Below are 27993 nucleotides of genomic sequence, written 5' to 3' on the forward strand. Positions count from 1 at the left end.
AACGGTCGCTCCGCTCCTGCTGTCTGGGGCCACCGCAGCGGGGCCACCTCTTCCGGACGCTGCTCGCGCTGCCCCGGCAACTGTCGCCAGGGAAACCGAGCTACAGCGCCCCGTCACGTCACCACGTGGCCCAGAGGGCGCCGGAAGTTCGGAAAGTGACAGCGGCCCGGGGGGCCCCGGGTGCGGCGGTGGGGTAGGTACGGAAGGAGGCGCGGGGGGCTGGGGGCGGGTGTCCTGTGCGGGAGACTTGACGGCGGCGGTCCGCTTCTGGGCCGCGTGTTCTGAAAGTTTTGTGGACCAGGCGTTCTGCGCAGAGGTGCACATTCCGCAGTCCGGCGGGGGAGTTGAAAGGGGGACGGCCCCACCTTGAATGTCTTTGAAAAATGTTTTTAAAATGTGGGGAAAGGTCATGTTGTGACGGTGAGTGAAGCAAGTGGACGATCCCACCTTGAATGTCTTAGAAAAATGTTTAAAAAAAGTGTGGGGGGAAGGTCATGTTGGGGGAAAGGTCATGTTGTGACAGTGAGTGAAGCAAGTGGCCGACCCCACCTTGACTGTCCTTGAAAAGTGTGGGGGAAAGGTCATGCCCTGAAGGTTGTTTTTTAAAATGGGGCACAGAAAGCAGGACCGGGAGGGACGCATAGAAATAGTGAGAAAGAGTAATTTCATGTTGGTGTTGGAACTGCAGTGCTGTGTTCATGTTCGCACTTCAGAGGAGTTTAAATATAACGGATGTAGTTTATTTTCATAGTAAAAATCTCTTGTGGTGGTTTTTTATTTTTAAAGGCACTTCCCAATTTAAGTCACTGCTATATTCAATTCCATCTGAGGGTGGGAGGTAAATTTCTAGGAGAGAAGATCCGAGGAAGCTTTCTGAATATATACCCAGGCCTTTATAATTTGAAAATCTTCAACTATCTCATTTTTTTCCTTCGTTTCCGCCTCATAGACATGCACAAAGATGCAGCGCCAGACCACTCAGAGCTGTACAGTATCACAACCAGAATGCTGACATTGACACAACCCACCTGTCATACTCAGATTTCCCCGTCTGACGGGTATTCACGTGTGTGCATATTTAGTTCCATACAGTTTTATCACACATGTCAGTTTGATCGCCAAAGTGAAGAGAAGACACTGAACACTTAAATCACAAGGATCCCCCCTGTTGGGCTTTTACAGCCACACCCACTTCCCTCCCCGCCCCCTCCTTCACCAAGTCCCTAACCCCTGGTGATTGCCAATCTGTTCTCAGTTTCTAAAATTTTGTCATTTCAAAAATGTTTTGTGAGTGGAATAATATAGCGTGTAACCTTTTGGGATTGACTCCCCCCCACCCCCAGGATAATTCTCTGGAGGTTTATTCAAGTTGTTGTATCGATAATTTGTTTCTTTTTATTGCTGAGCAGTTTTCCGTATATGGATGTGCCCAGGTTTGTCACCCATAGAAGTACTTCTGGGCTGTTTCCAGTTGAGGGCTATTACAGATAAAGCTGATATGAACATTCATATACAGGTTTCTGTGTGAACCTACCTTTTCATTTTTCTGGAATGCCCAGGAGTACAGTTGTATGGTAATCACATGTTTAGTTTTACAAAAAACGCAAAAACAAAACAGCCAACCTGGTCTGTAGAGTGGCTGTACCATCTTACATTCCCACCAGCAATGTGTGAGCGTTCGTTTCTCCGCATCTTGCAGTGTTTTTTATTTTAGCCATTCTGATGCCTGTGTGGTGACATCTCACTGTGGTTCTGACATTCATGATGGGTAATGATACTGCACAGTTCTGTCATTGTGCTTACCTGCTACCTGTATATCCTCTTGGGTGAAGTGTCTGTTCGTGTCTTTCCACCCAATTTCTAATTGTTGAGTTTTGAGAATTCTTTATGTATTCTACATACTAGTCTTTTGTTGGGTATGTGGCTTGCAAATTTCTTCCCAGTCTGTAGCTTGTCTTTTAATTCTCTTTGCATGGACTTCATGGAACAACTTTTTACATTTTTATTAGGTCCAATTGATCAGTTTCTTCCTTTTTGGGTGCCAAGTGTAAAAACTCCTTGCCTAGCCTTGGATTCCAAAGACTTTCCTGTAATTTTCTAAAACGTTTTATGTTCATGATTTATTTTGATGTGACTTTTGCATAAGGTGTGAGATTTAAGTCAAGTTTTTGTTTTGTTTTGTTGTCTACGGATGCCCAGCACCATCTCTTGAAAGATATCCTTCCTCCATTGGATTGCTTTTGAACCTTTGTCAAAAATCAGTTGAGCAGCCCGGCTGGTGTGGCTCAGTGGTTGAGCTCCGACCAGGGGCGTGCAGGTCACAGTTCTGTTCTCTGTCAGAGCACATCCTGGGTTGCAGACTCAACCCCCAGTAGGGGGTGTGCAGGAGGCAGTCAGTCAATGATTCTCTCTCATCATTGATGTTTCTATCTTCTCTCCCTCTCCCTTCCTCTCTGAAATCAATAAAATACATATTTTTAAAAAATCAGTTGAGCAAACTCAACAGCAGCAATAAAAAAACAATTGGAACCGGTTAAAGGACTTGAATAAACATTTCTCCAGTGAAAATACACAAATGGCCAAGAAGCACATGAAAAGATGCTCAACATCACTAGCCATTAAGGAAATGCAAATCAAACCCACAATGAGCCAGGCCAGCGTGGCTCAGTTGTTGAGGGTTGACCTATGAACCAGGAGGTAACAGTTCGATTCCTGGTCAGGGCACTTGCCCAGTTGCAGCTTGATCCCTAGTAGGGGGCATGCAGGAGGCAGCCAATCGATGATTCTCTCATCATTGATGTTTCTGTCTCTCTCTAGCTTTCCCTTCCTCTCTGAAATCAATAAAAATATATTTAAAAGCCCTAGCCGGTTTGGCTTAGTGGATAGAGCATCGGCCTGTGGACCAAAGGGTCCCAGGTTCGTTTCTGGGCAAAGGCACATACCTCGTTACAGGCTCCTCCCAGGCCCAGGCCCTAGTAGGGGTGGCACAGGAGGCAACCAATCCGTGTGTTTCTCTCACATGGATATTTCTGTCTTTCCCTCTCTTCCACTCTGTCTATGAATCAATGGAAAAATACCCTCAGGTAAGGAGTAAAAATAAAATAAAATAAAAACCACAAACTCACAATGAAATACCACTCCATATTTAGCTGTTTTGTCTCAAAAAGGAAGTAAGCTTTGCTGCAGCTTAAAGCTAGGCTCCATAATCGGATTTGGTCCTTGTACCAGTTGTTGTCTCTAGAGGCTAGACCTACGCCAGTCATGGTATTACCCAGAACACTAAGCCACCAGTTTACTTTAGGGGACAGTGACCCTTATCCAGAGCCCCTCCCTTCGGGAATCAGACACGCAAGAAACCACGAGTTACCAGAAGGATATTGTGGGTACGGATTCAGAGCAAACAGAGGCAAACTGCCTTGAGATATTTTAAGTCTTATTAAATATGCCTCTTCTTAGCCGGGGGCATAAAAATTGTTCCCTTTTTCCAGGTTCAAGTTCCCGTGGGCTGGAAGGTGCTGGATACACACTGTCAGTTCTGCCTCTTCAACTCACCAAGGATTTGGGCTTTTGTTGGCCATCAGCGTCTCACTTCATACCACTTCAAGTCTTATTTTACCCATGGAGCTATTTTGTCTAAGATGTGTTTGTATATAGTGTATGGTGATCTCATTCATCATATGTTGATTTTGTTAGGAAACTAAATGTTCTGCCAAGACTCATTAGTCTTTATTTAGTTCCAAGAGATCTTTCCGATGGATGAGATCTACCCTGGCTCTGCTTCAAGCTCTCAGCACAATGCACTGGTAATATCATTTATATTTCCCCAAACTTTCTCAATTTCACTCTTGGTTCAGATCACTCTTGGTCTTTTAAAACACATGGATGGAAATCAGCTGGTCTCAGTGATCATCCTTTCCCCCTACTGATTAGGTCCCCAGTGCCTTGTGTACTTCCTAGTTTTTCGTTCACCTCCTCCAGTCAAGACCATTTGTCTATGGGAATCTCACCTTCCTTCTTATAACGGCCAAAACAAATATTGGCAGAGCATTTTAATTTATGAAAAAGAAAAAATCTGAGGATAGCCCTGGCTGGTGTGGCTTGGTGGGGCTTCATCCCATACACCTAAGGATTGCTGGGTTTGATTCCCAGTCAGGGGACAGGCCTGGGTTGTGGGCTCCATCCCCGGTAGGGGGCATACAGGAGGCAGCCGATTGATGTTCTATTTCCTCTCTTTCACATCTATTTCCTCTCTTCCTCTCTCCTCCCTTCCTCTCGCTAAAAATCAATTTTTAAAATCTTAAACAACAAAAAGACCAAGTTTAAAAAAATTTTGTATATGGGAATCTCACCTCCAGGCAGTGCTGGGCACAGGGCTCTGGCATCAGCGGCACCGCTGTAGGAAGGTGGCAGAACAGAGGTGAAGGACCTAGGTTTACAGTGTTGGCAACAGGGAGAGGAAAAGGACCAATCTGAATGTTGAGAGACTTTGCTTGGGAAAAACTGGCAGGCCTGGTGACTGGTTTCATAGCGATAAATGGCAGGAGGAAGGAAAGATGCTTGAGTTTGAGCCCAGAGTGTGACCGTGGGAGCCGGAGGGCATCGCTGACACATGGGTGAGCTAGGAAGGAGCACCAGTGGGGAGGACCCTGGGTGTGGCTGTAGACAAGCTGAGTGTAGGTCATAGGGCTCAAGCCGGAAGGTGTAAGAAGCTCAAAATATTCAAAAGGACCTATTCCTACATTCCTCTGAGAGGGGCACATGGACGCTGGCCTCCACTGTAGACCCATTTATCGCTACTGAATTTAGGAGAAAACTGCACAACTTTTGTCCTGCTAGAAACAAATTATTCGGCCTCATTTCAGTGACTAAGACTACAGCTAGGATGCCTGGGCCGTGCCAGTTCTTTCGTGAACTTGTCCCAGAGAAGTCATTCACTGAGAAAGTGGCAACCCCGTCAAGGCTGGTACATGTTCCATTTCTCAAATTTCTCCCTTCTATTTGGAGAACTTTCAAACAGGATCAAGTATATAAATAACTGGCAGTCCCAGTACTTGACACGTGAGAACTTTAAATACCATGTGTGCACTCGGCTTTGTTCTGGCCTAGTATGTTGCCACAGGCTGTATAGATTTAGAAGAGCATTGATCCTAAATTTCAAGTTCCTGTAACTCTCTGAGTAGCATTCCCTCAGGCATGGCCTACTTGTCTAATCCTCTACTCCAAAATTCTGATACAGAAGGGAAGGTCCTTTGAGGGTTTATATCAGTATGGAGTCCAATTCTGATTCTCATCACCAGATGTTACTGTTGCTTGCTAACTAGACATAGGTAACTGCTTTGGGAACAGCAGGATCCTGAATGTGAAAAAGAACACAAACCTATTTATTCTAATTAATTCAACAAAGACTTGTTGAACACCTATATGAACCAGGCACCAGCCAGGTGCTTTGGATGAAAAAATTACAGACCAGAGGAGGAGAGGCACGGAACCACCCCGCACCAATGCCTCAGTAACACACAACAGGAAGCTGAGGACTCCAACTCTCGGTGACAGATCAGCAGACCGTCGCCTAAGGCAGGACATTGTTTCCTCAGGGATACCGTCTGCCTCCAACCCTGGATTAGGCCCCCCAGCCCAGAGTCCCTGCTGCATCCTATACCCAATACCCACCATGCTTTTGGTCACCACTTACTTAATGCCACCCTCCCTACTAGACTGTGAGTTTTAAGGGCAGGGCCCACGTAGCTCCTGTGCTGCTGCATCCCCAAGCTTCACAAGGGTAACAGCACCAATTGGCTGTGACTAATGCATTAGGTGCTATGCTCAGCCCTTTATATCCACCATTGCACTTAATCTTCCCAGCAACCTCTGTCATTTGTCCAGATCATTTTCTTTCAAATTAGTACTTATTTTCACAAAATCAATATCTTCATCTATTAAAATGACAAATTTCTGAAACTTGTTCCCAATTTTTTTCATCTACAGAAACAACTGTTAAGACTGCCTATAAGCATCTCCTATAACATCTTTTTGAAGTTGATTAAAATTCCTAATAGCTTATATTTTAAATCACTTTCTCACAGACCCATAAATGATCTAAATAGTACCATAAAAATTACCTAGACCAATCTCTCACCTCACAGCTAGGAAAAGATTGAGAAAACCGACTTGGTCCAGGTTATACAGTCAGTGGTGAGCCAAGACCATGCCATAACTTCATTTAATTTTATTTATAACAAATAAAATTAATGCTGCCACTCCAGCATTAATTTCACAAAGGCCAATAGTTCAAGTCTCTAAAACCTGTTGGCATCTACCACTTGACCATACAGGTTCCAGTCCCAAACCTACATCCTTCTCTAGCTATGCAACATTGGTTCGTTACTTAAACTATTCGTGCCAAAGTCCTCTATGAAATGAGTATCATAGCTCCTAACACTTAGGGTTGTTAGGAAACTTAAATGACATTATACTTAAAGGTGCTTACAGCAGTGTGTAGCACACAATAAATGTTAGCCATTTTTCCTGTTTGGTAAATATTCTTTAACCATGGTTCTTACCAAAGGTACAAAATGCTCTCCCTCATTTCTGGAAACTTTTTAAATTTTTAATACATTTTTTAGGGTTGATAGTTTTACAGATATCTCCCACTTACCCCATCCTCCAGGTCTTCACTACCCTATTGCCCATGTCCATGGGATATGCATATGAGTATGTAAGTTCTTTGGTTTATCTCTTTGGAAACTTAATTTTTATGCTACTTTGAGGAATGATTTATTTTTCCAAATTGAAATAAATACAAGACATTTGACATGTTCACTTACTTTAATAACAATACATTTACCATGTTATCACCATGGAATGTAATTCAGGTTAGAATTTCACAAGTGCAATAAAGCCTTCTGTAGTACATCAAAGTTTCTGTATAATGTCTTTCCAGAGCTTGCTCTTGAATCAGTCATCATTTCCATTATAGGTATTTGTTTAGTTTAACATTTATGATTCTTACAGAGAAAATGAACATACAGCAAATATTTAAAACTGTCTTTCATTACCTTTGTGTTGGCACTTAAAATACATATATCTATTTCAAAGTGACATTTAAAAATTATTCTAATATAACAGCAGCAAAAATATAATTCTGCAATTAGAAAAGAGCTAAACTGGGGTCCATAATTATTTTACATTTACAAGTGTGACTCTAAAATAAATACTACCTTCTAGCAGCTGTTATCAGCATGTTAGGTTTGGTTTAAACACACACATTCAGTTGTGGGGAGGTTTGTAACATTATATGCCATGCACTGTTCTGAAAGGGTTCTTTAAGAGCCAATCAACCCTAAAAACTGAACTCCTCATTCAGTCCACAAGGCAGGCAGAATAAAGTCAAAGTAACTGGGGCAAATAGGATTCCTACATAACATCAAAAGCACGTGAGATTGTGCAGCAACCGGGAGGTGCTGGATTGGCATGTAGTTCTTGCTTAGAACTAATTTCACCAGAAGAGTTTAACAAGGTGGACATTTTACCACGTCGAATGCATTTCTTATGTGCTAACCTGACTCCCCTGAATGACCTAGCTAGTGAACTAGTCACCAGTAATTTAGTCACCTGGGAAATCAAGCCTGCAAAAAAGGAAGCCAATATTCAAATTAATGTGTTATTGTCTGACCCTCTCAAATGATTTTCAACATAAACATATAACCTCAATATGAGATGTCTAACTATAGCAAACACCACCAAGACCAAGACAGCATCTCTTCTTCTATGGTTTAGGTTTTGCCCAGAATTCCTTATACATGGAATAGCCCATACCTTAAAAAAGGAAAAAAAGAATGCTGGTTAAGCATTTAAAGATATTTTTTTCAATATTAAGAAAATTAAAAATGGCTCATAAAATAGCTAAAAGTAGCACCTTTGCTAGCATGCAATCTTTATAAAGGGAACAAGACCCCCGGTTGCTTACCTTCTTGCCTTCTTAAACAGTTTAAATTTCTAAAATTCTTTTTACTTTCCCAAGTAGCTTGAAGCTAGTATGGACTAGCTCAGACTGTTTAATATTTATCTGGCAAGTTTAAAAGGTACTGCTCTTGCTACATAATACCAGATAAAGTCAATGAATCATAAAGCCAATAAAAGCATTTAATACCTACATTTAAAAAATCTCTTTTATCTTCAACTCAATAAAACAGCAATCATAGGTCTCTTCCAGAAAATGGATCTTACTTCCAACCCTATGCATATCTAGGCTCTTCAGTGAAATTATAAACTCAGTGATGGACAGGATTGTCTTTCTTCCTTTATTTTATAACCTTAGTAAGTGGGTTTACAGTTGTGAGTACATTCTTGTATTAGTATTTATTAATGATTGTGTTATTTTCCATATGAACAACTATAAACCTACTTCTGCCCCACCCTGTATCATACACAGTAAATTTATGTCACTATTGAATTGAACTATTTTTAATCACTTTTCTAGGAAAATAAATATAAGTGGTATCTGAAAAGTGCTTCAAAGTTAGCTAAAAGTATGTACCTTGTTTTACTAACAAAGAAATTCATTAATGGGAAACCACAAATTTGAAATTTCCTGTAGGTACCTACCAAGAGTCATTGCTCCCACAACAAAACCTTGGGCTGCCACACGCATGTGGATCAGGTGAACGGACATTTTAGTATTTCCCCTGTTCTTCAATTTATATAATCCATATGCAACGATTGCTGCAAACCCCGCCATTCCTGAGAAGCAAATAGTCACAATTATGTCAGATACACGGGGACAGGGAACCAAGATGATTTCACCACCAATCAATGTACTTTCTACTATTTTATATAAAAACTAGTGGCCCAGTGCACCTGCACATTAAAAGGGAATTATTTAGAGGAAATATTTTAATATTGCTATTTGCCCTTTCTCTATAATAGAAGTGTCAGAGATGAAAGGAAAGAAAATTAGTAAAATGTATATGAAAATCTCCCTCCTGTCAGAGTCTGGAGCATACCACAGGACCCAGAGTCAAGTCCCTGCCCACCCGCGCCTCAAAATCGTGCAAGACCCAGACCCGGCTGGCCCCACCCCCCATCAAGCCCCGCTGGGGCAGGGGGGCGCGGCCTCAGATCCCCTGGCCTCAGGTCCCCCGGCCCCAGCACGAGGGTGCGATGACCATTTGCATATTAGCTCTTTATTACATAGGATGCTTATGAGGCCACTAATTAGATAATATACATGTTGTATTTTTAATTCCCCTACTCAGAACCAAAAATCCTGAGATGGTAGCAAAAAGTAGCAGACTCATAAAGTTAAGATCTTCAAAATGTGGGCTTGTGAAGCCAGTAGATAAATTCCTTTAAGAGAACCAGGAGAACTCTTCCTTTCTGTCCTACTTCCCTCTCTAAAGGAAATCAATTAATATAACAGAGACTGTAATAAACTGTAACTGTGAGTAGAACAGCTTTTTTAAAAAAGCCTCGTGAGAGGGGAAAAGGAGACATAAGTAATAGTTTCAACAATAAAGAATGAAAAAACAAAAGATAAGCCCTAACCGGTTTGGCTCAGTGCATAGAGCGTCGGCCTGCGGACTGAAGGGTCCCAGGTTCAATTCCAGTCAAGGGCATGTACCTTGGTTGCGGGCACATCCCTAGTAGGGGGTGTGCTAGAGTCAGCTGATTGAGGTTTCTCTCTCATCGATGTTTCTAACTCTCTATCCCTCTCCCCTCCTCTCTGTAAAAATCAATAAAATATATTAAAAACAAAAAACCAAAAACAAGATAGGCCTCTTGAGTCCTTCTAGCAAACCACAGAGACTAAGGGGGTCCAGGCCCCAACACATTCACTGAAAGAAGAGTCAATAAAGCAAGAAGTCTGAACACACATAGAAGCATTTCTATAATGATAGTTATATGCCAATCTCAGCATATTGCAACCACACCTGAAAAACATTTGAAAATAATGCTTACGAATCGATCACACTTTGATTGTGTTACAGCATACAATAGACTGATTATCAGAATGTCAAAGCCAAACTTACCAATAGGGACAAATGGTGCCTCTTTAGCTTTTCGGATAAATTTAGATCCCTGACCTTCATCATATGAAGAAAGAGAAACATCTGTGTTGGATGACATACTGATTGAAGAATCTTCCTGAAAGAGAATTTCCATGAGGTTCTGCAATTAAAAGCAACTAGAATATTAAGTGACTGGATGTACTTAAAATAATCCTAGTTTCCATAAAAATCTGGTATATCCATGAACTCTAAAAAGCATTTTTAGAAGTTTCTCCATAAACCAGTTCCTTTTTAGCACATCACTGTTCATAACAGTGCATTTTTAAGTTTTGTCAATTAAAATAGTAGCTATTAATTTTCTGACTATCTTCATCCTTTTTAAAAATTTTTCCTTAATCAATTCAACTTGACAACTTTAAATTATTCAAACCAAACTGATACTCCTTATTGCCTCTTCAATATCATGGTGAAAATACTACTAAGCACTTTTAAGTGTAGCTGAGTGTAGTCTTTATTGCTTTCAATCACAACTGGCTGGCTTATTCCAACATGCTACCCGGCTTCAGTTCTCGCCTCTGAATAGTTTCCAACCGATTACACTAATCTTTATTATTGATGGTGGCTGTCTGTGGGGAAGATTACAGTTATTCTCATTAGCCAAAATTTCTAGACTCATTGTTTACACCTTTTAAAGGACAAAGCTTTTATTTTAATATTATTGCTAGAAATGTCTCCTTTTAAACATAACTATGTTCAATTGAACTAATATAGATTTTTATAACTTAGGGTTATAATTTTTTTAAACAATACTGCAGCATAAATTCAAACTATACTCTTTTATAATAAAAGAATATATCTCAAGCTTTAGCTGTCTTTCCTACATACCTTATATTCCCTGGGCTTCTTAAAATTCTCTTTCTTTTATATTATTATTCTTTTAAATAATATCAAAAAAGGCAAGATATTGGCCTGACCATTATACGAATAAGGGGGCAGGAAAAAAAGAGATTATTTTCAATTATCACAGGGACTAAAGGCTCCATTCTCCCATTTCAATCATCTTCCTTTACATAGTAAGTTAGCAGGCGTTTCATCACAATGAGGTAATAAATTCAGTTTCACCTTAGTCACAGTAACTGTATACACTTCCTTCTTCACCAATCTGAACTGCCTATAAACTTTACCCATAGATAAAATAAGGGAGTCAAACATAGTATATATGTGCACAAGTCTCTGATTGGTGTCAATTACAATAAAGTCAAAAGTCAACTACCCATGTGAAATCTTACCTTCACTTCTGGGCGTTTCCTGTGCATTATACTCCCTTCCATAACAATAGCCCTCATTCAACACTTCGCTCTTCAAGGGTTGTTAGAGTGGCTAAGGCCCTCAAAGAAAACCCAACTTTACTACTTAGTTTGAAAAGTGAAATCATCCCTCCAAGCCCCATCTCCACTGGGAAGAGTTGATTCTGTCATCTGACAGAAAAGACAAGCTTAATCCAGAGGACTTACGCAATATCAGAGCTGAAAGAAAACTCAGATTACAACTAGACTTTCTTTTGTACTCCGTTATCTGCTAATTGACAAACCCCTGCTTACTGAGCTTTTTATTACCATATACAAGGTTCAACAAGCTCAAGGTTCAGGACGCTCACCATATTACCTGAAGAGATAACATAAACTCAGAAATGACTAGTGGTTCAAAAATTAGATTTTAAAAAAAAGACATGACAATGTGATCACCTGTCAATAGCATAACAGAGACAACGAGAACTGAATTTACAGTGTGATGTCTTTTAGCTAAAGTAGGTTTGGGAAGTTTCACAGAGAAATATTTGAGGATGGTCTTCAAGAACCTACATAAATGGACTAGATAAAAATTAAACACTGTATTTATTTTAGGCTACTATGTCTATTAGTTGCCTTTATAACTAATCATGAACTTCTCAAATGCATAACTATTAAACATCTTATAGATAATCTCTACACCTCCAGCCTTTCAGAAGCTGACGCCTCTAACACTTTTCCCTTTTCATCTCCTTCATAGCTGACTCCTCTCATTTTCCAGCTTCTTACCTTAACTGACCTCTAGAAAGTCTTCTAAAGGTGTTTTGGTTATGCAGTCTCATCGAATGCTATGTTTTCTCTATCATAACTCTTTCTTATAAATGCCTATTTAACTACTTCTTTTGCTAGAATCCTTGAAGTCAGGAGGCCACACCTGTCCTGCTTGTATCTATTTCCAATGCCTGGCACGATGCTTTGCATGTGGGAAGTACACCACAAAATGTTGAATACATTTAAAGGTAATATATTTCAACAATTAAAATTATTCTCAGGTTTAATCAGTTGGTAAGAAGAATGCTGAACCATATATACCTTGTGTTTATATGTATTTTAATTCTTATATTTTATCTATGAAAGGAAAAAAATGGTTAACCTCAGTAGGTCTTGGCTTCTTGCAATCACAAGAGACAAAACTATTATATACCACAATCTACTTTTAAAATCTAGCACCTTCTTTTTCAGCTATAAAAGCATGTTTCTTCCTTTGCCTTAATTATTCCTAAACTAAGAAGTCATTTGGGAATTGTCTTTAAAAGCAAGAAAGTAGGTCCGGCTGGCATGGCTCAGTGGTTGAGTGTGGACCTATGAACCAGGAAGTCATGGTTTGAGTCCCTTTCAAGGCACATGTTGGGGTTTGGGGTTTGATCCCCAGTGTGGGACATGCAGGAGGCAGCCAATCAATGATTGATTCCCTCTCATCACTGATGTTTATATCTCCCCCTCTCCTTTCTCTAAAATCAATAAAAATATATATATATATATTTTTAAAGAGCAAGAAAGTAGGTAGTTTTTGCTCTACACTCTCACATCTGGATCACTAATTGTCCAAGGGCAATGGAGCAAAAGCCTCCCTCCTCACTCTCCCCCTCCCCCCCAACCCCCATCCTTTCAGGATGGAGAGGGCTGAGGGATGGCTGTCTAAAAGAACAGAAGAAAATCCACTGACTTCCATTCCTCACCTATGATACAGACTCTGAAGTTTGTGTGGGAAGGATAGTTCATCTGGCTTTCAGAAAGTAGTCCCTGGGTAAGAATCATATGGTCATTATTTGCTTTAAGTGACTAGATTACCTGTCTGATCCAGGATACTTTGTGTGAACATTTCAGGATAATATTAACAGAAACATTAAAAATCCAACACTTAAATTATATTTTATACTGTCTTATAAATTCTGTGTTATATTTATAACACTCTGAATATAAGATTTTTATAATTCTTTCTGATTACCACCTAGAAGTTTCCCAAGTATTCATGATTTACAGCCACCTAAACTGAACATGGTTAACATTTAAAGTACCATTTAAAGTAACTATAAATCATATAATTTGAAAATAACAACTCATGATTAATGCGAACAGCCTTATTTTACAGATGGAAAAGGGGTTAGGAAGGCTTATAGGAACTGCTCAACAACAGGCATACATTTCTGGCAGGGTGGGACGAGAACCAAGCTCTCCTGACAGAGTCCAGGGTTCGTGTGATTAACAATATATTACCAAACCACCCATCTTATGCTGGTATATTTTAATCTGGAAAAATACTGAAACCCATTCCATAACAGAAGTCTGCATCTCTTTCCTTGAATTGTAAAAAAGTATATATATCATGCCTAACATTAAATGGAACTTTCTTCCCCAGCTTCTTATCTGACAATTGTGATTTGAAAAGATGTATTTTCCACTAGCACTCCTAGATTCCCCTTATTTCCTCATCCACACACGGCAACTGATGCCGACTGCCCACAGAAAGTCGAACAGGTGTGAAAAAGAGGCACTAGCAACCAGATGCTCAAAGCCCGTCTAACAAACACGAAGCATTCTGTCGGCTGAGCAAGACACCACTCCCCCTGAAGACCTTTGCAAATGCACAGGAACCTGGGCGAGCCTGGCGCAAGGGGAGAGGAGCTGCCCAGCCGCCGGTGACGCAACAGGCTAGGCTGCCACTCGGGCCTCAAGAACGGCATCTAACAACAATCATCTCCGTTTCTGATTTTGCATCGGCCAGCTTGTCAGCTTGTCGAAAAATGGCTGCCAGGGCCCCACCCTGAGGACTCTGACTCCAGGAGGTGAGGACCCAGGAGAGTGCATTTGCAGAAGCTCCCACCCCCTCCAGTGACTGGTGCACGGAGTTAGGAGCAGCCCTGGTACACGGGACTCAAACAGGTTCGTCACGCCGGGCCCGGTACTCCGATCCCTCACTCACAGCTTTTCATTCAAACCGGTCCCGCTCCCAAGAGCCTTTGGCAGGATTAGTACGGGGGGGGGGGGGCTGCTCCCCACACCGGCAATGGAGAGAAGGGCGAGTAGCACTGCCGAATCATCTCGGCTGCTCCCTTCCACACGCAGGCTGTGTTTTGTAATCTCTAACCGGAAGAGGTGCCAATTCCGTCCCAGATGCTTCAAACCCGGTCTGAGGCCTCGCCCCCTCCCGAGGGCCGGCGAGGGTCGCGGAGGGCGGGAGGGCACACCGGGTCCGGGGGAGGAGGAGGCGCGGACCGGAAGGTCGTGGGCTTTTACGCCCTCCTCTCCACCTTCTCACCTTCCTCGCCCTCGTTCTCCCCGTGACCTTGCCAGGACTCCATGGCCCGAGCGCTCGGCCTCCCGATCAGTTCTCACCCGCCGCTCGGCCCCAGCCCTTCTGCGGGTCACTCCTGACGGTCCCATCCGAGAGTCCACCCTCCCGGCCACGATGCACTGCACAAACGTCTGCCTCACCTCCGCGTTGGCTCCGTCTCTCCTCACCCGACAGGGCGTCAGGCCTTGTGTTTGGACCCCCGCCCCCCACCTCCCCAAACTCCCTGAACCACGCGGCCCGGCCTGAGCCCCCAACTATACCTCGTCCCCATTACCCCCGGCCTCGCCCACTCCCAGCCTCGTGGCCCCCAACCCCCTCAAGGTGCTCTCGGCACAGCCAAGCGTGACCCCACCGCCTCCCGCCCCAAATCGGGTGTCCCCGCTCCCAGGACCTCTCCACACTTGACTCACCAAACGCAACGGGACCGCTCACACTCTCGCCGGCTTCTGCCCCCGCCCGCGCGCGCCGTCGGGCCGGCTTCTCCCCGTCCCGCCTACCGCCGGATCCAGCCAATCAGAAGGTCGGAAGCCGCCGGTGTGTGCGTGCGTGTGCGCGGTGGGTGGGGCGGCCCAGAGCGGGTTCCCGATTGGCTGGCGCGCCGTAGGGGCGAAGTCCCCGGCTCTCGCGCGCGGATCTCGTCATAGGTGAGCGCTCCCGTGTGGGGTTTGCGCGGTGCTTCGGCCGCGGACTCCCGGCCGGAGGGCACTTCCCATTACTCTCGCCCCTTCCCGGGGAAAGGCGGGCCGGGTGTGCGGAGCCCGGCCGCCTCAAGGTCAGTTTTGTCTGAGCCGCATGGTCCGCGGTGTGAGAGCTCAGGGGGTTCAAACCACAGGACCAGCGATTTGCTAGGGGAGGAAAGCTTACCCTAGGGCAGTGGTTCTCAACCTTCCTAATGCGGCGACCCTTTAATACAGTTCCTCATGTGGTGACCCCCAACCATCAAATTATTTTCGTTGCTACTTCATAACTGTAATTTTGCTACTGTTAACGAATCGTCTGCTACGCACGAGGTATTTTCATTGTTACAAATTGAACATAAAGCATAGTGATTAATCACAAAAACAATATGTAATTATATATGTGTTTTCCGATGGTCTTAGGCGACCCCTGTGAAAGGGTCGTTCGACCCCCAAAGGGGTCGCGACCCACAGGTTGAGAACCGCTTCCCTAGGGGCAAGGTTCTTGTTTTCCCAGTTTTGCCCCTATTCTGGGGCTTTTTTGCCCTGGTGCGTTTGTGTACTTGGCCCGTGGTCCTTGCTCAGCTCATGACTAATTGCCTATAACGTGTATATCTATATCTGTAAATGTCGATAATATCTATCTATACATGTCAATACAGTCTTTTGATTCCCACTATTTACACACTTCTGTAAAGAACCCCCCTCCCTGCACCTCTCACGGCTGTGGATACTGATTGCCTATCTGCTTTCTCCCACTCTGTCTCTCCCAACAACGACTTAGAGCTCTCTTTACAGTCCGCTAATTCGCCCAGAATGAGTGCCTCTTCTGGGAGGCCCTGCCATACTCAATGGCACTGCAAATAGGCTTTTATTGACTGATCTCTGGGCTCTCCAAGTCACTTTGCCCTCATACTGAGTGCAAAGCACCATCTGTTTGTCTCGATGGCTTAATGAATCGAGGCTCATAAAGGTGGCTGACATCTGAATTTGATCCCGTCACAGTAAGCACAAAATAATGGATGGAAAAATCACTTGAACACCTCTGGGAGAAAAATGGATGACATGAAGAGTCACTTCACTCCACTTGGTGGCCCTGAGGGACTCCCTCTGTGCTGATGCTTTTGCCTAAGGACTGGAACCTGCCTGCCCTGTTGTGGGAAAACCAGAAAAGAAAGGTTTTTCTGCCTGACCCAAGTTCACTCTGAACCAGCAATCAAGTGCTAGCCATTAGAGTCCGGCCATTTTGCTTTATAAGGGCCAGGAAAGCTTTTTAAATGATGAGTGTTAAGTAACCACTAAAAAAGTGAGCTAGTGTTGGGCTGGTGTGGCTCAGTGATTGAGTATTGACCTATGAACCAGGAGGTCATGGTTCGATTCCTGGTCAGGGCACATGCCCCTGTGGGCTCGATCCCCAGTAGGGGACAAGCAGGAAGCAGCCAACCAATGATTCTCTTTCATCATTGATGTTTCTATCTCTCCCTCTCTCTTCCTCTCTGAAATATATAAATACTAGAGGCCTAGTGCACTAGAGGCCTGGTGCAGTAGTGGGGTCCAGCTGGCCTGCCTAATGGGAACCATCGGGGACAGGCTGGCCAGGGCGAGGGTCCACGGGTGGTTTGTTGGGCAGGACTCTGCCCCGGATCAGGGTGGGTGGGCCCACTCAGGGGCAAGGCCGGCCGGGGGGAGGGACCATGGGCATTCCAGTCGTTCTGCCGTTTGGTCAATTTTCATATTGCCTTTTTATTATATAGGATATATATTTAAAAGCGAGCCTGTTACCTAGCACAGTGTGGCTGATCAGAGAGAGATCACTGGCAGTGAGAGGTGTTAAGTGTATTGTCCAGATTGTAAATTCCCTAGAAACTGGATGGGCTGTTGCTTAAGGGCAGTTTACCAATAACTTAAAAAGACCACCTTTTGTTCATTTGCTCTTACATTTAGCTGGGATCTGGAATCCTTGTGATCCCTGGGCTGTAGTGAGTGAGCTGTCCACGTCCTCCCCTTACCTGCAAGTATCTTAAGCCAGAAGCAAGCAGAACCACATGCAGCTATCCAAACAGCCCTGCCAAAAGGCATTAGGGGTGAGTTAATTAAATGTTTTAAAAAATATATAGCATGCTAGTTTTTAAGTTGATACTTTTTTCTTTAAAAAAATATTTTTATTGATTTCAGAGAGGAAGGGAGAGACAGAAACATCAATGATGAGAGAGAATTTAAGTTGATAATTTTGTATGGTCCCTTGAATGATGTTATACATATCCAAATGGTCCGGCTGGCATGGCTCAGTGGTTGAGTGTCAACCTATGAACCAGGAGGTCACAGTTCAGTTCCTAGGTCACAGTTCAATTCCCTGTTAGGGTACGTGCCCAGGTTTCGGGCTCAATCCCCAGTATGGAACTTGGAAGAGTCAGCCTTTCAGTGATTTTTCTCTCATTGATATTTCTCTCTCTCTCTCTCTCCCGCTCCCTTCCTCTCTTAAATCAACAAAAATATATTTGAAAAATAGTGACATTATCAAACACTGCAAAGATGTGGAGAAGTGATTGTTCGTACATTAGTGGTGGGAATGTAAAATGGTACAGCCACTCTACAGAACAGGTTGGCTGTTTTTTCTTGTCTCAGTCAGAATACTATTGGGCAAAGCATTTCCAGGAGAGGGGAGCATCAAGCCACCTGATACTGGCCAATTAGAGAAGGGCCAGAGGAGATCGCCCGTCTGTCCCTTAAGCAGGGTGGAAGTGTGGGTGAGCTTTGGATGGAGAGGAGGGGAAACGAGATAACAGTCAGTCAGAGGGCCACAGAGTTTGGAACATGTAAAATACACTATTTGATCAATGCAGAGTACATCTTGAGAAGACTGTAAACCCGGGCTTTGGTAGCGGCAAGGCACAGGGAAATTGCTGCCCATATGTCCACATAGGTGTGTCAGACTTAGAGTTTTCAAACAGGAAGATTAGCTCTCTAGGTGCAAACAAGTCTTTGTACTCTAGGCAGTAGCCCTATTGAGTGGATGACTAAGGCAGTCCACCTACGTGACTTACCAGGTCAGGGGAGAAAAAGGGAGTGGTGGACGAGGAGTGATGGGCAGTTCTGGGTGGGCCAGCGTGAGTCACCCTCCCCAGGGTTAACACCAGGAGATCAGGCCAAGGGCTTATGCGGCTCATTTTCTTCACCTTTTCCCAAATTCTAGTTTTGTCAGTTCTCTCATCCTCTGACTTCTCTGAGAGGGGCGTGGAGTTGAAATAGCTCCAACTTGATAGATAGGGACCCTGAGGCCCAGAGAGGAGAAGGGACTCGCCCTTATTCCCACAGCATGATTTCAGAGTTGGGATTAGAAGGGCCTCTTGGCTACCAACCCCTTGCTCTCTGTCTTCTACCAACAAGGCTTTCCTCTCTGAGTCTTCTCCCCATTGTACCAGCTAAGGCAAAAGGGACACAGAATGGGACATGGCAGAAACTTGAAGGGGTTGTCCCTCAACTGTGAAGTGCCCCAGGGAACGTAGGGAGAGGCAGGAGTTTGGGGCAGAGGTTTGTCTTCCATGACCCTATTCTCAAGAGAAAGCCGGGTTTAGGTCACCTTTTTTTTAAAGGTAAACTCCTAAATAACAAATTCTGTGACCCTTTCATAGATCTCTTAATATTTTATTAAACAAATACTGGGACCGCTTTAAATGTTTTCTTTGTAGCACCCCTTTTAAATAGCTTTTTTGAAGTTTGTTAACTTACAACTAGGTCTATATATCTCTCCCCTGATGAATGTGATGAGGACTGAATGTCTCAATGACTCTCCTGATGACCACAAGGCCATCGTGGAGGGAGACTTAGGTTGTATCCATGTATCAAAGGAAGTGTGTAATTTCCACATATAAAGGGTTGGAGGTGTTGATCTCTGACCTCTGGCTGATGAGCACTTCTCTACTTCTACAATGCAGTCCCTACAAGTAACAAAATCTTGCCTTTATTTTTTAAAAATATTTTTATTGATTTCAGAGAGGGAGGGAGAGGGAGACAGAGATAGAAACATCAACGATGAGAGAGAATCATTGATTGGCTGCCTTCTGCACGTCCCACACTGGGGACCAAGACTGCAACTTGGGCATGTGCCCTCCCTGGTGACCTCTCCTGGGTCATAGGTCGATGCTCAACCACGGAGCCACCCCAGCCTTACCAAAATGCTGCTTTTAGATTTTGTCTGTATCCCCCTCCCCCAACAATTTGGCATAGTCAAGACATGGAGCAACCAGACCCCCAGAAGAGCAGAGATGTAATGTAGGATGAACTGATACGTGCCCACCTGGTGAGATCCCGTCCGAAATGTCTTCCTTCTGTGTCCTCCTCCCTCGCCTCCACGCCTGGTGATGCCATATCTAAGTTCTGCCCTGGGCTGGTTTTCTTTTCCGAAAGGCTTTGTCGCTTCAGGCAGGCATCATAAACTAAACCTGTTCAACTGCCTGGCCTCCCTTGCACCCCTTCCTTCTCAGACCCCTCAAAATCAGATGTGCTCTGGTTCTCTTTAGACCGGACAGATGTTCCACGGATGTTCCTGTCTGGGTCAGGAAAGGAGCTACAACTTCCCCTGAGTCAGTTAATTTTAAACATTTTGGTCCTCCTTCTGTTTAGTTTAGGATTCATGTACCAGAAAGAACCCAAAACTCCAGAGATTGATCCTGGGACCATAATTTCCTGAAATGTTCAAGGAAGAATAAAGGAAGCCCTCATCATGGCCACACTGAGTCAGAGATCCATGAGAAAATGAGGCCTAAAAAGTAAAAGGCTAAATCCTTGATCGCCCCCCAGGAGAAGTTGGAAAACCTCAGTAAGTATGTTGGTAAAATTCTTTTGGGGAAGTTTTTTATGTTCCTGTAAAAAACAACAACAACCCTGATAGCACAATATCAAGCCTTCAACCTTTAGAGGGGGTGTGCCAATTGTCACTTAACGCCTCCTTATTCCAAATCCACCCTTCATTACTTTTCTTGTGATATTAGAACATTTCTTCATTGCCAGCAGGCTCAATTGTTGTCAGTAGGGGGTGCTAGAGGGCACATTTCATCCATGTGAGCAGGTGGTATCCAACCATGGCCTCTGCCTACTAAGAACCCCAGTTGTAGGGGACTCTTGCTTGCCAGGCAAGGCCCATAGTATTCTGCCTGCCTGCCAGCCTCAGCTTCTGACTGTGTACCAGCTCTGGCCCAGATGACCCAGTGAGCTTCCCTGTCATCCAGTGGTGGCAGTCACACCCCAAGAGACCTGTGTCCCAGCTGTAGGGAGGGGCTCCCTCCCACCCCAAGCTATTTCCTGCTCTGAGTACTTTCCCTCTGTCAGAGGGTATTCTTTAGAGTTTGCTTTTATTTCCTCATAGTGGTTCCCTTTAAATAGTTACTAATTCTTTATATTAAACTTCCCTTTTTCAAACCATTGTGGTTACTGTTTCCTCACTGTCCTTTCATGGGCCATGATGCTGAAAACGCAGCACTTCTCAATTCATACCAGTCACATTTTAAGGGCTCAATGGCCATGTATGGCTAGTGGCTATTGTATGGGACAGTGCAGCTCTAAATCATGGTTTGACACATACTTAATGCGAGTGACACTTTGGGGGACAGTTTAAAAAAAAAGAAATTGCATAAAAAAATATTGGACTTAATTCTGTAGCTTTATTGATACTAGAGGCCTGGTGCACGAATTCATGCACGGGTGGGGTCCCTCAGGGTGGCCTGTGGGGATTAGGCCGAAACCCACAGTCCAACGCCACCTGCAGCTCCTACCTGCCACTCCCGCTCATCCCGGCCCCACTGTGCCTTCCGCAGGCTCTCGCCCAATCAGTCCTGATTGGGAGAGGCTCACACCGCCACAGCAGCACTTGTGAGCCCTGTGTTTGGTGCCCTCCCAAGGAGAGTGGCCTGCAGGATCTGACCAAAACTGGCTCTCCGACATCCCCTCAGGGGTCCCAAATTGTGAGAGGGCGCAGGCCAGGCTGAGGGACCCTACCAGTGCACGATCAGGGCCAGGGAGGGACCACAGGAGGGCTCCAGGATGTGTCTGGCCCATCTCCCTGGTGTGTGGGCACCAGGATAACATTGAGGGGTTGGTGCTTTGGTGGGAGGTTGTGCCCTGAGGCGTCTGGAAAGGGAGATTACTCTGACATTCCAAAGGTACGTTATCACCCGAGGTCAAGGGCTTTGGTGGTCTCTATGAATTGTCTCCTGACTTACCTTGCTTGCTATTGGCATTTATGTAATTGTGGCTTGTCACCTTGTATCTTCCAGGGATGGTCTAGAGCCCCACAGGGTCATGGAGATGCTCAAGAGAACATCACAGGGCTCTTTCCCTCTGGGTTCTTGGTTTAAATGGCTTGTCATAGACCCTGTATCCTGCTGGAACCTGTGTTTGTATGTCGTCTAGGATGGCCCGGGCTGCAAAGGAATCCAGGATGTGAGTACTTGACAATGAAATAGTAACAGACAAGTAAGAAAGCTCATGGTTGAAGTGACACTAGTGGAGTACCAGCTAGAACAGCCGTGGGCAAACTACGGCCAGAGGCCGGATCCGGCCCGTTTGAAATGAATAAAACTAAAAAAAAAAAAAAAAAGACCGTACCCTTTTATGTAATGATGTTTACTTTGAATTTATATTAGTTCACACAAACACTCCATCCATGCTTTTGTTCCGGCCCTCCGGTCCAGTTTAAGAACCCATTGTGGCCCTCGAGTCAAAAAGTTTGCCCACCCCTGAGCTAGAATGATGTTGATGTAGCTTAAGTTCCAACATCTGGTGGGTTGTGGAATTGAAGCATTAGTGTTCATCTTGATCTTTGGAAAGGTTTTAGGCCGTGTAAAACTTGCTTGTTGCAGTTTTATTTGATTTTGCTTAGTGCCATAGTGTTGCTTCTAGCTCATCAGAGCTTTGGAGGTTGGAAGAATGTGTGGTTTGTAACTTATACACATGTTGAAAAAGTTTTCCCATGAAATGAGAACATTAGTCTGAGTTTAGATGTGAGCCTATCTTTTCCTGGGGAAGAATGCATTTTTGGGAGTTCTTCTGTGATGGCATCTACCTTCCAGTAGGGGTCGCTGTATACTACTCAGAGAAAAAGCTTAACAACCCAGACCCAGTGGATGGCTCCTAGTGTCCCCCCCCCCCCCACCACCACCTTCCCCCTTTTACCCGTGGCAGAAGAAAGGCGGTGCACACAACGAAAAGCTAATAAATAGGAAAACCCGGGGGCATACCTCGCATGTTTTATTCTATCACGCTCCTTCCTCCAATTGTGCACTAAGATGCCGGATCTGGTGAGCAGGGGAAGGAAGGAGGGATCTGGAAACTGTGGGTTGCCCATTTTAGTGGAAGTTAAAATAGATAGGACAAGATAGCAATCTGCTAGTGTTCAGGCAGCCTTTTCTATACAGGAACCCCGTTTTGTTATTGTTCCTACACTGGGAAATGACGGGGTCTAGGGATTGGACAGGGAGGGTACTCATAAATATTTACACGCAGGACTGCTTCATCTCAAACATTTCTCTTTACATACGTCAACTGCTTTAACTTACTAGACAGAGCTTTCCCAGGCAGAAAAAGTCATGCTTATAAATCCAGTGCACCAAGCTCCTTTACTCAGAACAAAATAGCATTTGAGAAGCATTCCTGAGGTCAGGCTGTTTGAGTGGAGGGATGGTCAATACAGGGAAACATCAATTAACATTTCAAAACAATGCCTCCCCGCACCCCCCCCCACCCCCTTCCCCTGGCCCATTACCAGTGCGATGTGACCACTGTCTCTTACACAGATGTTCCCTCTACTTTTTGCCTTTTGTGTTCATCATAGCTTGTGTAACAGAGGAGGGGAAGTTGCCATTTAATTTTTTTAAGTGTGTGTGTGTGTGTGTGTGTATACTTTTTTTTTTTTTAGAAATATATTTTTTTATTGATTTCAGAGAGGAAGGAAGAGGGAGAGATTGAGAGAATCATTGATCGGCTGCCTCCTGCATGCTCCCTACTAGGGATTGAGCCTACAATCCCAGCATGTGCGCTGACCAGAATCAAACTGTGACCTCCTGTTTCATCGGTCAGTGCTCAAGTACTGAGTCACACCAGCCGGGCAAAAGTTGCCATTTTAAACAAGGGAAGGGTTCTTAACTTGGGGATCAATGATATAGTTCAGGGAACTCTGAGTGTGGATAGGAAGAAAGTTGACATTTTTATTTTCATTGGAAAAATTGGCATCTCCTTCGATTATGGATGTAGGCAACAAAAGACAGCAATATTAGCAGGACGTGTCACAGGTATCTTGAAATATCATTCACACTCATTATTTCAGGGTAGCTGTAAGCTCTGTCACTAGATCTTACATGTTAATAATGGAATGCATGTATTACTATAACATAAAGGTGTTTAAAAATAACTATTTCAGAATACATTTTAAACTTTTTGTTTTAAAATTCCCTTAAGATTCCCTATGTAACTTTCCCCTGGTTTCCCCCAATGGCATCATCTTGTGAAACTATAGCACATCACCACATCAGGAAACTCACATGGGCACAATCCATGGGGCATCTGCAGGTTGGCTATGCACTCTTTGGTGTACATATGTGCGTGTGTATTTAGTTTGATACGATTTTGTCACACGTGTAGATTTGTGTGATCACCAGGACAGTTCCATCACCGCAAGGATCCCTCATGCAATCACCCTTTTATAGCCAGACACTCCCCGTCCCCTCCCTCAGCCCTGCCATTTACTAATCTGTTCTCCATAGCTATAATTTTGTAGTTTTAAGAATGTCAAAACATGGAATCTGTGACCTTTTGAGGTCTACATACTTTCAAAAATATGTAACCTTTTGAGATTGGCTGTTTTTCATTCTGTATACTTCCCTGGAGGGCTGTCCAAATTCTTGTGTAGATAACGGTTTGTTCCTTTTGTTCTTGAGTAACGTTCCATGGACACGTACTCAACTTGTTCAATCATTTGCTCACTGAAGGACATTTGGGTTATTTCCAATTCTGGGCTATAATTTGTTTTTAAACATATTTTGTTTTATGGGTTAAAAACATTGTTCTGAGATGGAATCCAGGGCTTTGCTACACCGCCCAAGGGACCCATTGGCACAAAAATGTAGTTGTAAAGGGGAGAAATCTCTACCTCCACCTTGTTCCCTTCTATCCAGAGGAGCTGGGTGGGAAGGGGGACAGGGAAGGGCAGTGTTTCAGAGCCTCGGCCAGGTCTTCTGTGCTGCTGGGGGAGACCTGGGGCAGATGGTCTGACATCGCAGCCACGTCACTGAGCTGACCTTCACGTAATGAGGGGAGTGGGCGGGGAGGAGACGCAGAGGACGAGGACGGACAGAGGAAGAATGAGAGGGGCCCCCAGGCACAGGGCAACCTGAAACCCACCATTGTCCCCAACCTTAGGAATATCTGTCACACTCACCAATGAGTCATGTGAGTGCTTTTCAGGAGACAAAGTAGTGACTGCGCTGAGTCCCACACCTGGAGCTGCAGGGTCAGGGGACAGCTGTGGGGGGTGAGCTGTGAGTGGGTGGATAATTGTAGGGAGGTGATTCCCCGCCAGAGGTAAGCCCATCCCATTCTGTGATCTCAGCTGACACTGAACTACATTTATTTCGTTAAGTGTATCTGGAGGAGTCAGGATGCACACTGTGATGGCCACGGAGCGAGCACCGCAGCCCCCAAGAACAGCTCCCTGACGGGAGGTGTCAGGTGGAATTTGTGCTCTCTCCAGCCCTACCTGGTACCTGGCGGCCTTGACAGAAGTCTAGTGGCCAAGTGTCAAGAAATGCCAGTAGTTAGGCGGAAGATGCAAGAGCTAGGTCAGTGGTGAGCAAGAGTCTGCAGGAGGAGACCATAAGTGGTCAAAAGTAAGCCAGCCACCACTGTACAACCGGTGAAGAGTGAATGGATCTGGGCATCGACCCCACGCACCTCCACAAGAAGAGCCACGACCAGGCAGTCTGTGCCTCCGGGTGCATGCACAGCTCTACCCACGAAGCATCAAACCTGAATCTGATCAGACTTCCAACTTCCATGAAACAGAGTGCAGAGAGGCGTGTTAAACCCGCCGAGGACGCGTTCAGCACACCCAGGCTGTGGGGAACTTTACATGCAGGGTGACAACCAGTTTCTTCAGTAAGTTGTGAGGAAAAGCAAAAAGATGGAGGTGAGAGGAAACCTGTAGAGTTTTAAAGGTTTACAAAATACAGCAACCACTCACAGTGTGTGGACCTCATTTGGATGCTGATTCAAACTAACAAACTTAAGGAAAAAATGGATGAGGCCAGTGACTGGCTATTTGATCATATTAAGGGATTAGTGTTAGCTTTTTTAGGTGTGACCATGGTCAAAGTTAATATCATTTAAAGGCACATACTCAGATATGTACAGATCACATGATATGATGCCTGGTGTTTGCTTCAAAATAATATAGGAAGGGGTAGGTGGATGGGAGTGTAGGCGAAAAAGATGGGTCACTAGTTGATATTGTTGAAGCGGATGATGGATGCAGAGGAGTTCGTTATACTGTTCTGGCACTTTGAGGGTATAAGTTTGATATACCCTCAAATGCAGTAAGCAACTTAATAAAACTACAGAATTGTCTGGTAAAGAGAGGGAAACATCTGGATTTGGAAGGGGAGTGCCGTCAGCCAACTGGCTGGGGGTCGAGGGTAGGAGTGGAGGTATCAGGCAACCTGGGCCCTAGATAGACACTGGGGGAGGGCCTCCCGGATGGACAGATGGGGTGGGAAGGTGAAGGGAGTGTCAGGCAAGGCTTCCATTTCTAGACTGTTGATTGGCAGTAGGCGTTTCATTTCTAGACTGTTGATTGGCAGTAGGCGTTTCAGTTTCCAAGACTTTGAAAGTGTTGAAAAGAATATAATCTGAAGAATGAAATTGGCTGCAACAAGCAGGAAGCTCAGCCTGTCCACGCCTTCCACCCACTCCCAGGCTCAGCTGTGAACACTGCCAGAGAGTCATAAATATATGCCAGAGGGAAACCACTGAGCCACTGAGCAGTAATGAGTGCAAGATTACTGTGCACACACCAGAAAGACAGCTTGCAAACTGGGAGCACACAAGCCAAAGCATGGAATGGAGCTCAGGGCATGTTGTTATAAAGCCGCTTACACAGTGAGAAGGCAGTGACTCTTTCCTCTTCACAGTGACGGGTTGTAATACTAGGATTTTCTTAAATGACAGGGAGTTGATCAGTGGTTACCTCTTTCTACCTTGGGAAACAGCTCAAGTTTTGCTCATGATGTTTCAGAGGTATGACCAAGGTCAAGTTAATCTTACAAAAGAACCTAAATTAACTGCTTGTAGGATTAAATTGGTTTTTTGTTTGTTTGTTTTTAACAGGAGCAGCTTCCAGAGCTCTCCACGATGTTGTCTTCTTTGCTTGGTACCTGAGGGGATGGCCAACTGCTGCTGCTTGCCTTCCCAGATGTCTGGCTGGCTGGGCACCCTGGTTTCCAGGCACTTGATGGAGACTGGATATCAAGTCCAGCCCTCTGTCACTGCTCTGCAGACAGGGAAACAGCCCCAGGAAGTGGAGTCTTTGTGTACAAAAAGCACTGGGACAAGTCTCTGGTCAGAGAAGGTGATCTGGGAAGACCTTCTACACAGCAGCACGCGTTCACTCAGTAGCTGTTATTGAGTGTCTTACTGCTTGGCAAGTACTGGCTGGGCTGTGCTGGGAGGGACTCTCAGATGAGTAAGAAATAAGTTTTTTCCTGGAATAGCTAACTAGATCTGAGGTGGAGGGGGCTGGCTAGAGAGAAGGAGCAAAGAATTAAACAGAATATTCATGGACCTGTGGGCAAGAGAGCACTCGGGTGGGGAGTCAGCAAGTGCAGGAGGCTCGTATCCCCTGTGTTTCTGGGCAAGCGACTTTCTGTCTCTGAGCCTTGACAACCCTGTCTACAAAATGGGTGTGATCACTTCAGCTTGGCCTGAGCCACAGAGGAGGTGTCTGGAGAATGACTACAAGAACTTTTACATGTAAGATGTGGTTGAAGATATTTTGACAAATGAATAAATATATTGATTTCGAACACATATGTTTGTACCAAGGCAAGGGATGGTGAGTCGTGAAGAGGTTGCAAAACCACCTCCCCCAACTTTAGCAGAAAGCACCCCCCGTCCCCCCAAGGCCCTCTGAGCACATATGGGCAATGTACACAAGGAGAGACAACACATGTCGGGTGGCTGGAGGGGCCAGCCGGTGGGGGTGACAGAAAGAGGAAATGGAAGAGGTGAGATGAGCAACAGTTGCTTCCTGTTGTGCCGTCAATGGAGCATGGTGGGAAGAGTGAGCCTGAGGTTCTGGCACAACATCTATTCAAAGTGAGTAAACACCGGCACCAGCAGAGCTTGTGAACCGGAGGGCACGTCTGTGGTTCAGAAACTCCAGTGTTAAGAACTTAGAGATGAACCACACTGACCCTCTTGTGGGCTCAGCCCAGGTGGGGTGACCTTTGCCCAAGGAAGATAGAAATGGAGAGAAAGAGACAGAGTGAGATTGAGGATGAGACGGGAGCCAAACTGGGGCTGTTCCATCAAAAAGCCAGTTTGCCCACTACTTCCTGCTCCCTGTGGGTAGTGCCAGGTCCTCCGTGCAGATGGACAAGGCTTCTGACCAGGAGGAAGTT

General features: G+C 44.7%; 2 protein-coding genes and 1 long non-coding RNA gene across 14 annotated transcripts in view; 1 reads left to right on the forward strand and 2 right to left on the reverse strand.

The window, feature by feature from the left end:
* CCDC13 (coiled-coil domain containing 13) overlaps positions 1-413 on the reverse strand; it is a 31153-nt gene extending 30740 nt beyond the window's left edge. The window contains exon 1 of the mRNA XM_059664519.1: positions 1-413. Coding sequence (XP_059520502.1) covers positions 1-411 — 411 coding nt within the window. The 5' untranslated portion in view covers positions 412-413.
* LOC132215758 (uncharacterized) lies at positions 62-27400 on the forward strand. 6 transcript variants are annotated; one of them, XR_009448608.1, is made up of 5 exons: positions 13714-14239; positions 17273-17412; positions 19957-20147; positions 21601-21766; positions 26702-27400. It is a non-coding gene; the product is annotated as an uncharacterized LOC132215758 (long non-coding RNA). The 6 variants fall into 6 exon arrangements; XR_009448610.1 differs by lacking the exon at positions 13714-14239 and adding an exon at positions 15295-15423; XR_009448611.1 differs by lacking the exons at positions 13714-14239; positions 17273-17412 and adding an exon at positions 62-193.
* On the reverse strand, positions 6807-15126 carry HIGD1A (HIG1 hypoxia inducible domain family member 1A). 7 transcript variants are annotated; one of them, XM_059664527.1, is made up of 4 exons: positions 15062-15126; positions 10029-10139; positions 8605-8739; positions 6807-7815 (listed from the first exon to the last, which is right to left on the reverse strand). In XM_059664527.1, exons 2-4 carry the CDS (start codon positions 10123-10125, stop codon positions 7766-7768), a joined length of 282 nt encoding a protein of 93 aa, XP_059520510.1. In that variant the 5' UTR covers positions 10126-10139; positions 15062-15126; the 3' UTR covers positions 6807-7765. The 7 variants fall into 7 exon arrangements, with proteins under 7 accessions (XP_059520510.1, XP_059520504.1, XP_059520508.1 ...); XM_059664521.1 differs by having other exon boundaries at positions 10029-10143; positions 15062-15081; XM_059664525.1 differs by lacking the exon at positions 15062-15126 and adding an exon at positions 14616-14746 and having other exon boundaries at positions 10029-10143.
* Positions 27401-27993: the final 593 nt, after the last annotated feature.

The sequence above is a fragment of the Myotis daubentonii genome, chromosome 14, assembly GCF_963259705.1.
Source record: "Myotis daubentonii chromosome 14, mMyoDau2.1, whole genome shotgun sequence".
NCBI classification, from domain to species: domain Eukaryota; kingdom Metazoa; phylum Chordata; class Mammalia; order Chiroptera; family Vespertilionidae; genus Myotis; species Myotis daubentonii.